This window comes from Marmota marmota, unplaced genomic scaffold, assembly GCF_001458135.2.
Source record: "Marmota marmota marmota unplaced genomic scaffold, marMar, whole genome shotgun sequence".
Taxonomy (NCBI): domain Eukaryota; kingdom Metazoa; phylum Chordata; class Mammalia; order Rodentia; family Sciuridae; genus Marmota; species Marmota marmota.
The window spans coordinates 241,445-256,212 of record NW_025999862.1 but is presented as its reverse complement, the minus strand read 5'-3'; the positions used below and the strand labels follow the sequence as shown (position 1 = coordinate 256,212).

The window sequence follows — 14,768 nt, the reverse complement described above, 5'->3', positions numbered from 1 at the left end:
CACCATGTCATCACACTGTGTTATATCCATATATTGTGAGCTCTTAGAAGGTAGGATTTATTCATCTGTTTTCTAGAACCTAGCATTATTGTGCTGTGGGGAAAATAAAAAAGGTGACCAATGAATTGGACTCAACTGAATTGAACCTTATAAGCAGACAGACTCATTATAATATTGAATGGAAGGCTGAAATGTTAAAGAGTTAAAACTGATTACCTTAGAGCCTGGTCGAGGGGTTTCTAAGGGTGAGCCCTGCACAGGATGCAAAGGAACCACCATTTCAAATGAACTCTCTCCTGTGAAAGGAAGACAAGTTGAGCCAAAGAAGGAAGAGTTAAATTAGTGTTGCAGACAGAAATAAATGTGCTCATATTTTTCTTAAATCCTCCAAATTCATTTAGGCTGTGTTTTGCAACACTTTGCATCTAAATATGCACTTTCATATTTCTGCTTTTGAGAAAATCACGTATCTGACCTTCCAGTAAGGGAAGAAGATCCACCACAGCTTGACCTAATATTAAGTTCTTCTCATCTTTCTGTTTCTTTTCCTTTTGTAAAACTTCAGTCACAGTTACTAAAAAATCAAAGCAAATAAAATGAGAACAACTCTAATCACCCATCAGATAACCAAGTAAAGCAAATAAATTTAAGTTAAGGAAAATTAACTTGGGCTGGGAACATAGCTCAGTAGCAGAGTACTTGTCCAGCATGGGCAGGCCCTAGGATTCATCCTAGCACAGAAAAAAACAAAAACGAACAAACAAAAACTGTGTAACCCAAGAAAGCACTAACATCAGTGACTTCCAATGCAAAGTACTAAACAAATTCAGTAATTTTTGAGCTTTTTGCCTACAAGTTATAATAAGAAATGGATTTTATAACATAATCATGCATATACATATGTTTAAAGGTAACTGATATATGTGACTATCTGATGCCAAAATTTCATATAATATTAACCCTTACTACTCAAAAACCTTAAGTACTTTCTGTAGGATAAAAGATCAGTGATTATGATCCCCCCTAAATTGAATTATTTTAGGATAACTAAATTTATAATCTGAAGTTTGAAAAGCATTAGATCTTTCCATCTTGCCTAGGACAGGGCTTAGGAGACTTTGACAGGATCCCCACGGCACACAAGGATGTACCAGAATTTTCACTAGAGCATTACTTGGTATGCTTAACACTTAATGATGAAATTTTCAAATACACTAAAAAGTGGAATAGCATAATGAATATCCATACAACCATCACCTAAATTTAGTAATTGTTAGAAAGTTGTCATATTTGCTTCCTTATATATGATTTTGTTTGCCAAAATACTTTCATCATATTTGCCTTGCTTGATGAAATAGCTTCGAATAAATTATATGCATTTTACTCCTAAATACTAATATATACAAAGCCACAACATGACATTTTCCTACAAAACTGAAATACTTTGAGCTGGGGTTGTGGCTCAGTGGTAGAGCACTTGCCTGGCATGTGTGAGGCCCTAGAGGTTTGATCCTCAGCACCACATAAAAATAAATAAAATAAAGGTATTAAAAAAATGAAATACTTTTATCACATCTAGCAAATATTTGATAAAATATTAAACATGATTCCTAAAATTCATCTAATGTCCAGTCTATATTTAGCATTTTCCAATTCCCCCAAATTTATTTTGTAGCTAGTTTGATCAAACCAGGATCCAATCAAAGACCACATGGTTACATTTGGTTGTCAAGTTTCTTAAGTTTCTTTTCATTTAAAAAATTCCTGCTTTCCACATACTTTTCTCCTATGACATTGGCTTGTTGAAGGCACTAGGCCAGTAGTTAAAGAGAACATCACACTGTCTGAATTTATCTTTTTTCTTCATGGTATTTGTTTTCAATTACTGTGTTTCCTAGAAACTTAGGTTCAGCTTCAGCATTTTCAGCAAAAATAATATGAGTTGGACAACATATTTGTCTATATAGTATACTAACAAACTGTGACCTTTATAACCCGATAGAAATGGCATCTAAACATAATTGTGTTTCTCTCATTAAAGTGAGACTAAATATTTTTCACATTTTTAAGGACCAGATATGTTTTCTTTACTGTGTAGTTTTCAATGTTTTGTGTTTTTCTATTAGAGTCTTGCTGATATTCTTTTTTTTTTTTAATTTATTTTTTAGGTGTAGATGGACACAACACAATGCCTTTATTTTTATGTGGTGCTGAGGATTGAACCCGGGTCCCACCCATGCTAGGTGAGTGTTCTACCGCTAAGCCACAATCCTAGCCCCTTGCTGATATTCTTACTGATATAAAGGGAAATGTGCCTTTTGTCAAGAAATTAATTATAAATTGCATCCCAGTTTATGGCCTGTATTTTATAGTTACTTATGTAAACTGCCCTTTCTTCCACCCTGTGGCTGCAATAGTTATAAAATACTTAAAAATGCTTTGCCACTCTGATTTATTTTTTCAACTCCATGATTTCTTATAGTACCTGCATACTTTAATTTTTCACACATTTTGTCCATCTGTAAATTTTGGGGGCATAATTTAAAAAAAAAAATTTTTTTGATACCTGGGATTGAACTCAGGGATACTAGACCACTGAGCCACATCTCCAGCCCTATTTTGTATTTTATTTAGAGACAGGGTCTCACTGAGCTGCTTAGCGCCTCGCAGTTGCTGAGGCTGGCTCTGAACTTGCTCTTCTCCTTTCTCAGCCTACTAAGCCACTGGGATTACTGCTGTGCGCCACCATACCCAGCTGCATATTTTGGCATAATTTTGAGATTAGTTACATTTGTTTTCCAGATATCCCAGCACTGTTCATTACTTAATCCATCTTTTCTCCCTATGGGAATGTAGCTAGCTCGACAGTGAAGTGCTTGCCTGGCATGTGTGAGGCCCTGCATCACAAAAAGAGAGTGACACATCTTTCCCCCCACTGATTTGACATATTATCTGAATCATATGTTAATTTACCAGAAGTACTAGTGACTACATCTGGATATTCCAGTCTGTTCCAGTGAGCTTTATGACTACACATGCCTGCTACTACAATGTTCCATTTTGTTTGTATATTACATTCTATCATATAGAATTAATAACTCGTTACCCTTCTTTTCAGAATTTCCTGATCATTCTTACATCAAGAATCTTTTTTTGGTGGGGGCTGGGGATGTGGTTCAAGTGGTAGCGCGCTCGCCTGGCATGCCTGCGGCCAGGGTTCGATCCTCAGCACCACATACAAAGAAAGATGTTGTGTCCGCCGAAAAACTAAAAATAAATATTAAAATTCATTCTCTCTCTCTCTTTAAAAAAAAAAAAAAAGAATCTTTTTTTCTATAAGAACTCTCAAAAGGGGCTGAGATTGTAGCTCAGTGGTAGAGCTCTTGCCTAGCATGTGTGAGGCATTGGGTTCAATTCTCAGTACCACATATAAATAAATTAAAAATAAAGGTCCACTGACGACTATAAAAATTTTTTTAAAAAAGAACTCTAAAATTAAAAATAAAATAGGGGGCTGGGGATGTGGCTCAAGCGGTAGCGCGCTCGCCTGGCATGCGTGCGGCCCGGGTTCGATCCTCAGCACCACATACAAACAAAGATGTTGTGTCCGCCGAGAACTAAAAAATAAATATTAAAAATTCTCTCTCTCTCTCTCCCTCCCTCTCTCACTCTATCTTTTTAAAAAAAAAATAAATAAAAAAAATAAAATAGGGCTGGTAGAATGGTAGAGTGTTTGTCTAGCATATGCAAGGCCTTGGGTTTAATACCCATCTCTGGGAAAAAAAAAAATGTTGGCAGTCTTACAAAGATCACAATAAATTTATAAACAGGGAAATGGCATCTTTATAAGGTTGAGCATTCCTAAGAACAGTATGTCTTTCTTTTTATTCAAACTTGTACTTCAACACCATTTTCTTTAGTTTGTTTGAATCAAGTTCCATTTGTCTACAACTTTGATTAGCTGATGTCTCTTAGTTTCTTACTCAATAAATTCTACCTCTTTTTAATTTTTTTCCCCATTTCCATTTTCCAAAATGTTGTCCATTAATCTAAGTTTTCCAAAGTAATGGCAGAATATCCTTTTATAATTTTAAAAATGACATTCTTCTTGTAGTTATGGTCCATTTTCTTCCTAATATCATTGTGTCACTTCATTCTCTTTCCTCCCCTTTTCACCCCCTCCTTCCTTCTTCTATGGCTCAATCTTGCCTATTTGTTAGTAATTAAGGTTAGTCTTTTTAAGAAGCATTTTTGTTTAGTAATTCTTGTTTTCCATTTCATTATTTCTTATTTTTTAATCTTAATTTTAAGATACTTTCTTTGGGTTACCCTATTATTATTCTAGCTTCTTGAATTAAATGTTTAAGTCATTTGTTTTCAATCTTCTTATGGTTGTTAAGCACATCAATTTATTTTATATACTTTTTGGTACCAGGGATTGAACTCAGGGGAACTGGACCACTGAGCCACATCCCCAGCCCTATTTTGTATTTTTTTTTTAGAGACAGGGTCTCACTGAGTTGCTTAGTGCCTCACCATTGCTGAGGCTGCCTTTGAATTCGTGATTTTCCTGTCTCAGACTCCTGAGCCAATGGGATTACAAGCGTGTGCCACCATGCCTGGCTAAGCCCATCAATTTATTAAAGATGGGTCTTTAATATGTCACAAATGGCTGGGGATGTAGCTCACTTGTAGCACATGTGCTTAGTATGCATGAGGCCCTGGGTTTGATCCCCTGAACTGCAAAAAATAAAATAGATTATAACTTAAAAATTTTGTGACCATTTTTGTATATACAAGAGCTCAAAAATTAGGTCCTCTTTCACTATCTAAGACTTAGGCATTGTTATCAAACTCCCATTAACAAAGAGGAAGCTTCCTTTTATACAGTTTTATCCTTGTTCAAGGTAAGCCATTCTGTTAGGTGTGCAGTAATAACCTATTGTGGTTTTGATTCACATTTCTCTAGTGGCTAGTGATGTTGAATTATCTTTTTTGCAAAACTGAGGATTGAACCCAGGGGTGCTTTAGCACTGAACTACCTCCCTAGCCCTTTTTGTTTTTCATTTTCACTAAGTTGCTGGCCGCAAACTTGCAATCCTCCTGCCTCAGCCTGTCATTGGAATTACAGGAGAGCGCCACTGTCTGGTGATAGATGTTGAATATCTTCATGTGTTAAATTGCCATCTGTTTATCTTTGGTGAAATGTCTCATGTCTTTTGCCTATTTTCTAGCTGGTTTGTTTGGGTTGTGATTGTTTTGTGTCACTGTTGACTTTTTAAAATTCTAGATATTCCTGTTTTGTGCTTTGCAAATACTTCCTCTCACTCTGTAGCCTGTCCTCCTAACAATGTCTTTTGAAGAGCAAGAGTTTTTAATTATGACAAAGTCCAATTCTTCCTCTTTTTTTTCCTTTTATGGATAATGATTTGTTCTTCAGTCTAAGAATGCTTTGTTTTACCTTATATCCTGATTTTTCTCCTAAGATTTTTTTCTTAAAGTTCTGTAGCTTTACATTTAATTCTGTGACCTATCTTAAAGCTAGTTATTGTGTCAGATGTGAGACATATTGAGGTTCATTTCTTTACCTATAGATGTCCAGCATCATTTTCTACAATTAATTGGGTTTGCACTTTCATTTAAAAAAAATCAGTTGGACATATTTGGATCTATTTCTGGATTTCCTGTTCCATTCTACTAATCTATGTATCTTTTCTTCCACTCATACCAACTTTGACTCCTATAGATAGATGTCTTAAAATACAGATACTAATTCATCCCAATTCATTCTTTTCCAAAATTGTTCTAGATATTCTAGTTCTTCTACCTTTCCATATAAATTTAAGAATAATCCACTCCAGGGGCTGAGGTTGTAACTCAGTGGTAGAATACTTGCCTAGTATGTATGAGGCATTGGGTTTGATCCTCAACATCAAATTAAAATAAATAAATAAAATAAAGGTATAGTGTCTATCTACAACTAAAAGTATTTTTTAAAGAAGAATAATCTTTTCCATATCTACAAAAATCTTGCTGGGATTTTTGAGAAGAATGATATTCAATCCATATATCAATGTGGGAAGAACTAATACCTTAAATATGTACAGTCTTCCAGTTCTATACACCATATATCAATTTATCTAGATCCTCTATGATTCATTCATTAGCAGTGTCTAGTTTTCAGCATAAATGTCCTATACATGAGGCTGGGGCTGTAGCTAAGTGGCAGAGTGCTTGCCTAGCATGTGTGAGGCACTGGGTTCCATTCTTAGCACTAAATAAAAATAAACAAATAAAATAAAGGCATTCTGTCCATCTACAACCACAAAAAAATTTTTTAAAAGACCTATATATGTATTTTACACTAAATTTTAAGGCAATCACAAAATAGTATTATAACAATATTTATTGTTATAAATATTGATGTCAATATTTATAACAAGTATACAGAAATATAATTGATTTTTGCACATTCTTTTATCCTGTGATATTGTTTAACTCATTTATTATTTTTTAAGTGTTGTAGATTCCTTGGTATTTTTTTTCTACATGGATCATCATTTCCTCTGCAAATAGCAGTATTTTTACTTCTTCTTTTCAGATCTGTAAGCCTTGTATTTCTTCCCAGATCTCATTGCATCGTCTAGGACTTCCAATTCCATGTTGAATTTAGAATGGTGAGAACAGACATCCTTGAATTATTCCTGATCTTGGAAATCATTCATTCTTTCACCACTAAGTGTAATTTCAGTCTTTATCAAGTTGAAAAAGTTAAAACTATTCATATTTTATATATTTATATATATATATATATATATATATATATATATATTTTAGTTGTAGTTGAACACAATACCTTTATTTATTTATTTTTATGTGGGGCTGAGGATCAAACTCAGCGCCTCACTTGTGCTAGGCAAGTGCACCACTGCTGAGCCACAACCCCAGCCCAACTACTTTATTGTGAATTGGTATTGGATTTTGTCAAATGGTGTTGTTGCATTGATCAATATCACCATGCCTGGCTCATTTTAATATGTTTATTTTTTATTTTTAGTTGTAGTTGGATACAATACCTTTATTTATTTATTTTTATGTGGTGCTGAGCATCGAACCCAGGGCTTCACATATGCTAGGCAAGTGCTCTACCATTGAGCTACAGCCTCAGCCCTCATTGAAGCATTTTGATCACAGCTTCTTTAAAATCCTTGTCTTACAATTCTAATATATCTGTTATCTTGGTGTTAGCATCTACTGACTGCCTTTTAATTTCAGTTTGAGATCTTCCAGTTCTTGGATACCATGATTTTCAGTTGAAACCTGGACTTTTTCTATTATGTACTGAAACTCTGAATCTTTGTAAAAACTCTGGATCTTTTGTTTTAGCTAGCTTTGTCTAAGTTTCAAGAAAAAAAGGGGAGAAGGTGCTGCTTCCTTATTGCTAAGTGGGAGTAGAATTCTCAGTTCCCAACTCAGCCTCCATTGACACCTAAGGGAGGCAGCTCATTATTACTGCCGAGGAGGAATCAGGAGTTCTACTTCCTTATTTGGTTATCACAGATCCTGCAGTGGTTGTGGACTCTTTAACCCTAGGTGATAATGAAAGTTCTGAACCTGTACTAGGCCTCCTCTGACATCACCCCAGTAGAGTAGAGGGATACTTTGTTAATGACAGTTTATAAGCACAAGGTCCTCAATGTGGTCTTGACCACGAAGGTGAGGGTGGGGGAGCAGGACGAAACAGGGAGAAGACTATTGCCAAAGAAGATGAAGTTCTGGCTCCCTATTTGGCCTTCTCTGGTACCACAAGGGTATTTGGGTACCTTATTACTGCTTTGTGATGGTGGTAGTCTAGACTTCCCACTCAGCTTGGGTTGAGAAGAAAGCCATTTTTTCCTGGAGTACTTGGCTGGAAAAAAGCAGTTATTGCCTAAAAGTTGTCTTATTAGGCTTCCCCTTTCCTGGTGTTTTGACTGGAGAGAGCAAAATTTTATTAGGCTTTTAAAAAACATCTATAGGGGCTGGGGATGTGGCTCAAGCTGTAACGCGCTCACCTGGCATACGCAGAGTGCCGGGTTCGATCCTCAGCACCACATAAAAATAAAATAAAGATGTTGTGTCCACCGAAAACTGAAAAATAAATATTAAAAAATTCTCTCTTTCTCTAAATAAAATAAAAAATAAAAAATATCTATACCCACTGGTTTTTCTAGCTTGCCAACTTCTCCAGCACCAAGTCCAGGACATACATAAGGCAAAAAGAAAATCTAAGGAATTCACCATTATGTCATTCCTCAGTTTCAAGGTTTCTTCTTTCTACCTTTCAGAGTCTCTTATGCTTGTTTTATATAAATTATTCATTTTGAGTTGTACTTAGTAGGAGGAATATAGAAAAATACATCTATTCCATCTTCTCAGAAGAAGCTCTGTTTTAAATTCTTTTTGATTTCTAATGAACGCACTAAAAATTATTAAGGTACTTCTAATTACCACATTAACTATATCTCACAGGTTTTGTTTTGTGGTGCTGGGCCTCATGCATGGTAAACAAGTCTCTACCACCAACTTACAACCCCTGCCCTTCTACAAGTTTTGACAATGCTTTGCAATTTTTATAATGATTTCTTCTTTGTCACATGAATTATTCATGAGTGTTTTTAAATTTCCATGTGGATTTTTAAAAAATCTTTTTTGTATTGATTTCTAATTTTCTTATTTGTTGTATTTTGGCCAGAAAACTTAGTCTGTTAAGATTAATCTGCTAAGATTCTTTGGTAGTTGGTAGGACTTGATTTACAGCCTATAATGTGGCCAGTTTTTAGTATGTTTCTTGTGTGTTCCTAAATGTTCCTGTGTATTTTAATAAAACATATATATATATATATATATATATATATATATATATATATATATATTAGTTTTAGATGGACATAATACCTTTATTTTATTTTTATGTGGTACTGAAAATCAAGCCCAATGCCTCACATGTGTTAGGCACTCTACCACTGAACTATAACCCCAGCTCCAAAATATGTTCTTTAATAGCTGGCACAAGCCTACAACTACAAATTCTTAAGGGAGGCTCATTTCTATTTTAGAGATAACGGAGAGTCAATTTATTTTTTCCCTAGACCGTTCTTTTTAGGAGTCTTAGCTTGTGGTAGGGAGGTGTCAGTCTCAACTCTTCATCTGTAGCAGTCCAAGATTTTTTGTCCTTGTAAGAGCATTAAAACCCAAGCCCGTAGGTTTTAGAGTACTGCCCTCTCCCCCAACACCAACACCACCACCATTTACACATCAATGGCAGCTGTTCAAGTTTCCCAGGTGTTAATTCTTGCTTTGCTTCTGTGAACAAAGGGGTTTCCCTTTCTTTGTATTTTTCTCTCTTTCCGTTTTTTTTTTGGGGGGTGGGGTTTCAAACCCAGTGGTGTTTTACCACTGAGCCACATACCCAGTCCTTTTCATTTTTTTTTTTAATCTTGAAACACCATCTCACTAAGTTGCTAAGGCTGTCCTTGAACTTGGAATCCTCCTTCCTCAACCTCCCCAGGCACTAATATTACAAGGGTGCACCATGGTGCCCAGTGTCTCTGGTTGCACAAAAAGAATATTCAGTTCTGTTTTTCCCATCCAACATACTTGTGAAGAATGCAATCAGAATTACTCCTCCTATTTGGGATAGCAAAGAAACACAGAACAAAGAGAGAAGAAGATACTTGGGAGAGAGTGTGGGTCAAATGGTGATTGATTTCTTAGACTCCTCCTCTAACAATTATGAATTTGGTGCTCTGATGTGGGGACCTGAAGATGTGGTCCCACAGCCCCAAGTGATTCTTATGGAAAGAAAGATACAGGATCAGAATACTGAAAATCTAGAATACTATATACATTTCCAGTTCTCATCTAAGTTTGGGGATCTTGGAATCTAGGTTCCAGAAGGCATCCCAGAGGTGTAATTAAAAAATTACAAAATGAAAGAAGATAACAGATTAAAACAGAACAAAACCAAAAAAGTTTTAGACTAGTAAACAGATACAACACATTACAACAGGGACAATACTGCACATTTTGAAATCATAAAGGTAAGGAAGAAAGGATATATTAACCATCCATCCCTCTATTTCATTCTTTCAACAAAGGGATGCACTTGAAAGTCTAAAAATACTGAGAGTTCAATCTTGATTTCAAAAGCACCTACTCTAGCAAGAAAGACAAATGAATAATGGCTACACTACAAAAAAACAGATATAGGTGCCTGATAAAATATAGGATGCCCAGTTAAATTTAAATTTCAAATAAACAATGAATAATTTTTAAGTATAAGTATGACACATATTTTGCTTTTTTTCCCCACTTTTTTCTAAGTTTGGCAACCTTAAATAAAGGAATACAAAGGAGAGGGAATCTCAACTCTATGTAGAGGATAAAGACTGCAAAATTCAGTCAGATGTCAAAGGTTTTTGATTAAAATTGATTAAATTAATAGGTCCTGGTGACTGTTGCCAAATCAGACAGGACTCAAAGTATACTTCATTATTCTTTTTTTTTTTTTTTAAGAGAAAGAGAGAGAGAGAGAGAGAGAGAAAATTTTTTTAATATTTATTTTTTAGTTTTCGGCAGACACAACATCTTTGTTTGTATGTGGTGCTGAGGATCGAACCTGGGCTGCACGCATGCTAGGCGAGCGCGCTACCGCTTGAGCCACATCCCCAGCCCCTATTTCATTATTCTTAAAGTCAGGGAATAAGGCATATTCAACTGTCACCTATTAGGCGTCTCAGAATCTTCTCATATAATACTCATATAACTAACATTTTTTAGAATCACAAGGACTTACAGAATACAGGATTGTGAGCGAGGTCATTCAAAGTGATTCCTCCTTCAGGATTGAACTCAAAACTGCTAGTGAAGTTGTACTTTGCAGTTCCCTCTGAAGAGACAGTAATTTTTGCAGAGTCTCCCAGAGTCACCTGATTGAATTCCGCTCGAACAAAAGTAACTGGAGTATCTCCTTTGTAACCTTTCTGTTGGCAGAAACATCACTTTATAATTAAATTCAAATAGAGACATTTCCTACACATTTGACAACCCATTTTGACTCAGGACAAATAGCATTTTCTTTTCTTCTTCTTTTCCCTAACAAGTTATATCACAAAAACAGGGAAAGTAGAAAATCATTAAACAAATTTATTTATGGCTAAATGTAATATTCCATTTAAATATCATTAAAGTTTTTTTTTTTTTAATTTTTTTTTATTTTTTGACGTCTATTTTCTTTTTTTATTTTTTTTTATTTTTAATTTTTTATTGTGGGTTGTTCAAAACATTACAAATTTCTTGACATATCATATTAAATATCATTAAAGTTTTAAAAATTTTTTGTAGTTGTAGATGGACAGAATGCCTTTATTTTGTTTATTTTTATGTGGTGCTAAGGATTGAACTCAGTGCCTCATGTATGGTAGGCAAGTGCTCTACCACTGAGCCCCAGCCCCAGCCTATATTAAAGTTTTTTAATATAACATTTATTGTGTTTTGTCTGACTTTAAAAGTATATTGTGGGGGGCTGGCAATGTGGCTTAGTAATAGAGCACTTGCTTAGTGTGCAGAAGGCCTGGGTTCAATCACCAACACTGGCAAAATGAGAAAATCAGAGGAAAATGAATTGCCTATAATCTTACTCTAACATGTAAGCATTATTAATACATTAGTATATTTTAGTATTTTGCTGTAAATATACATTTTTATACACACATTTTAAAACAAGTGGAGTTTACTAATTATATCCTCTTTTGAAACAAGCTTTTTAAAAGTTCATAATCCTGAATATTTTTTCATTATTCTCTTAATTTTGTTTTCAGTACTGGGGATTGAACCCATAGTCCCACAAATGCTAGGCTCTACCATTAAGCTATACCCCAAACTTGTTTTTTAAACCTTATGTTGAAACAGGGTCTCACTAAATTGCTCAGGCTGGCCTCCAACTTGCAATTCTTTTGCCTCCGGCTCCCAAGTGGCTGGGATTAGAGGTGTGTGCCACCAAGCCCAGTCTATTCTCCTACTTTTAAATAGTAACTGTGGTTTTATTATTTAAATTCACCAAATGAAATTAATCACAAATGAAACTCAGAATTCAGATCCTTCTCAAAATAAAGGGGAAAAATTAATATATGAACTGCTAGCCACAAAAACTAAAGCTAATCTTGATTCAACTCTGATAAATTTAGTACTCAAATTGCCAGGTATTTTATTTTATATTTTAAAATGTTTAGTTGTAAATGAACACACAGTATTTTTATTTATTTTTATGTGGTGCTAAGGATTGAACCCAGTGCCTCACATATGCCAGGCAAGCACTTTACCACTGAGCTAGGTATTTTAGACACATAGTAATGTAATGTGACTTGCTGATTATAGATTACAAATAAGAAACACTGAGGATGAAATTGCTATGCAAAGGGAGGGAGTTTGGAGGTACAAAATGACACAAAAACTCCATTCCTGAGCTAGGGTTGTAGCTCTGTGGTAGAGCGCTTGCCTAGCATACGTGAGGCACTTGGTACAATTCTCAGCACCGCATATAAATAAATGAATAAAATAAAGTTTCATCAACATCTAAAAAAAAAAACTCCATTCCTCCCTTGATATTCCCCAACTAGGGACTTTGCACATTTCCAAAAGAAACTTTACCAAATCATATCCATCTGTCACAGTGATATGCACCAGTCTACCTCCTGTTGGCACCTGTTCCATATCAGTAATTGGGCAAAGTTCTTCTGTTCTCCTTTGGTCTCTGTAAAGAAAATAAATGAAACTGTCCCCTCATTACATCATGACCTGTACCGGGGGAGAACCTAAGAATATGCCATAGTCTAGCCTTCTGTTTTCCCCTTCCTAACTTTCAAGGCTGGATAAGAAGTGCTTCAGGGAAGCTGGTCACAATCATAATTCCACTGGTTAGTGTTTAAAATATTCTTTATACATACAACTAATGTATAATGTACAAATTATCATGAAACAGAGAGTAGGTACACTATCTCCCCATCTCCCATTCCCCATATTCTTCACAATGTTCTTTGGTAATTTTTTTTCAATCTGTAAAGCCATCTCAAAGATTTATTTCTGTTTTACAAAAATATACTTTGAGAGCAAGAAATATACCCTATCATAAAATGATAATCCTTTGGAAAAGATCCTGACATGTCTCTAGCCAGATATATATTTTTAATTATTTTACAATACTAAGGACATAATTTCAAAAGCAGATTGTATATCAGTTTTTTTAAGGTCATGTTTTCTATTCAAGGAGGAGCTTATTTATGCAATTCAAACATTTGCTAAGGACATACGATGCCAAGTTTATCCAGGGCTGGTGATAAAAACAATATAGGACTCCTTGCACCCTTCAGATATTACAATTATTCTGTCTCTTCCTAGCTACTCCCTCATTTTTCCAGTTGCCTAAAGTTTCAGATCATTTGTTCAAAATCACATCTCTGGGCTCTTTCAGGGCCTAAGTGGCATCGGCAATTTCCTTATTAAGTATACATTTAAAATGCCATTTTGTATTAGTCCCTTTCTTTCTTTTATAATAGTACCATATAAATTAAAACTTATTTTCCCTTCTGCTAGACTATAACAAAAGCCTCTTAACTGGTATATCTGACTCCATTTTTTAAAAATTCTATTCTATTCCATTTCTGTCAAAATCATTAATTGAGCAAATATTTGTTATGGCAGGCACAGTAATAGATGCTGAAAATACAAGAGATGAGATGTACACTCCCTAACCTCAAGGAATTTAAGATCTAGTGAGAAGGAGAGACATAAATAGGCTAAGAGTTTTATAGTCTGTGTAATGGATACTGTGACAAAAGAATAGTAAAGTGGGGGAAGGGGACATAGGTGAGGAAAGGGGGAAGGAAATTAACTGTTGTTTTTTTTTGGGGGGGGGGTTCTGGGGGTTGACTTAGGGGCACATAGCCACTAAGTCACATCCCCAGCTTTTAATTTCTTACTTTCAGACAGGGTCTCACTAAACTGCTTAGGGTCTCATTTAGTTGCTGAGGCTGACTTTGAACTTGTGATCCTCCTGCCTCAGCCTCCCAAGCTGCTAGGATTACAGGTGGAAACTAACTGTTGATTATGGCCTACTATATGCCAAATGTGCTAAGGGCATTACATATGTTATCTGATATGTATCCATTCTTCCAAGTGACTCTTAAATTGCCATTTTAGAGAACAAGAAACTGAGCTTCAGACAAGTTTGTTATTTAGCAGCCCATCATACAGAAAGAAAGTGCTGAAGCTGGAACCTAGCTGGATTTGAAAGTATATGCATGAGTATGCATGCCAGGAAAATCTCCTTGTAGGAGGTGACCTGGAACTAAAAGAACAGACAAAAATGAAGGCTGTTCCAAGCAGAAAGAAGACTGTAAAAGATTCAGAGGGAAAGGAAGGAAGAAAGAAAGTAAGTTAGTCAAGTAGCTCAGTAGCTTGTACCACTCAATAATACAGAGAAAATGAGATCAAAGAGACAAACAGAGATGGGCATAGTGGCACACACCTGTAATCTCAGCAGCTGGGGAGGCTGAAGGAGGAGGATCATGAGTTCAAAGCCAGCCTCAGCAACAGTGAGGCACTAAGCAACTCAGTGAGATCCTGTCTATAAATAAAATACAAAACTGTGTCTCCAGATGTAGTCAAGTGCCCTGAATTCAATTTCTGGTACCCCATGGCCACAAAAAAAAAAAAAAAAAACAAGCAGA

General features: G+C 35.4%; 1 protein-coding gene across 9 annotated transcripts in view; it reads right to left on the bottom strand.

Annotated features, from left to right (window-relative positions):
• The window catches only part of Cfap70 (cilia and flagella associated protein 70), an 87,302-nt gene that overhangs the window by 71,181 nt on the left and 1,353 nt on the right, over positions 1-14,768 (bottom strand). For 7 of the 9 annotated variants that reach the window (XM_048809005.1, XM_048809008.1, XM_048809009.1 and 4 more), the window contains exons 2-5: positions 12,691-12,793; positions 10,838-11,024; positions 476-574; positions 217-296 (exon numbers count right to left, since the gene is read on the bottom strand). In XM_048809005.1, coding sequence (XP_048664962.1) covers positions 217-296; positions 476-574; positions 10,838-11,024; positions 12,691-12,753 — 429 coding nt within the window. In that variant the 5' untranslated portion in view covers positions 12,754-12,793. Of the gene's footprint in view, positions 1-216; positions 297-475; positions 575-10,837; positions 11,025-12,690; positions 12,794-14,566; positions 14,632-14,768 lie in introns of those variants that run through there. The other 2 variants (XM_048809006.1, XM_048809020.1) reach the window with 2 other exon arrangements.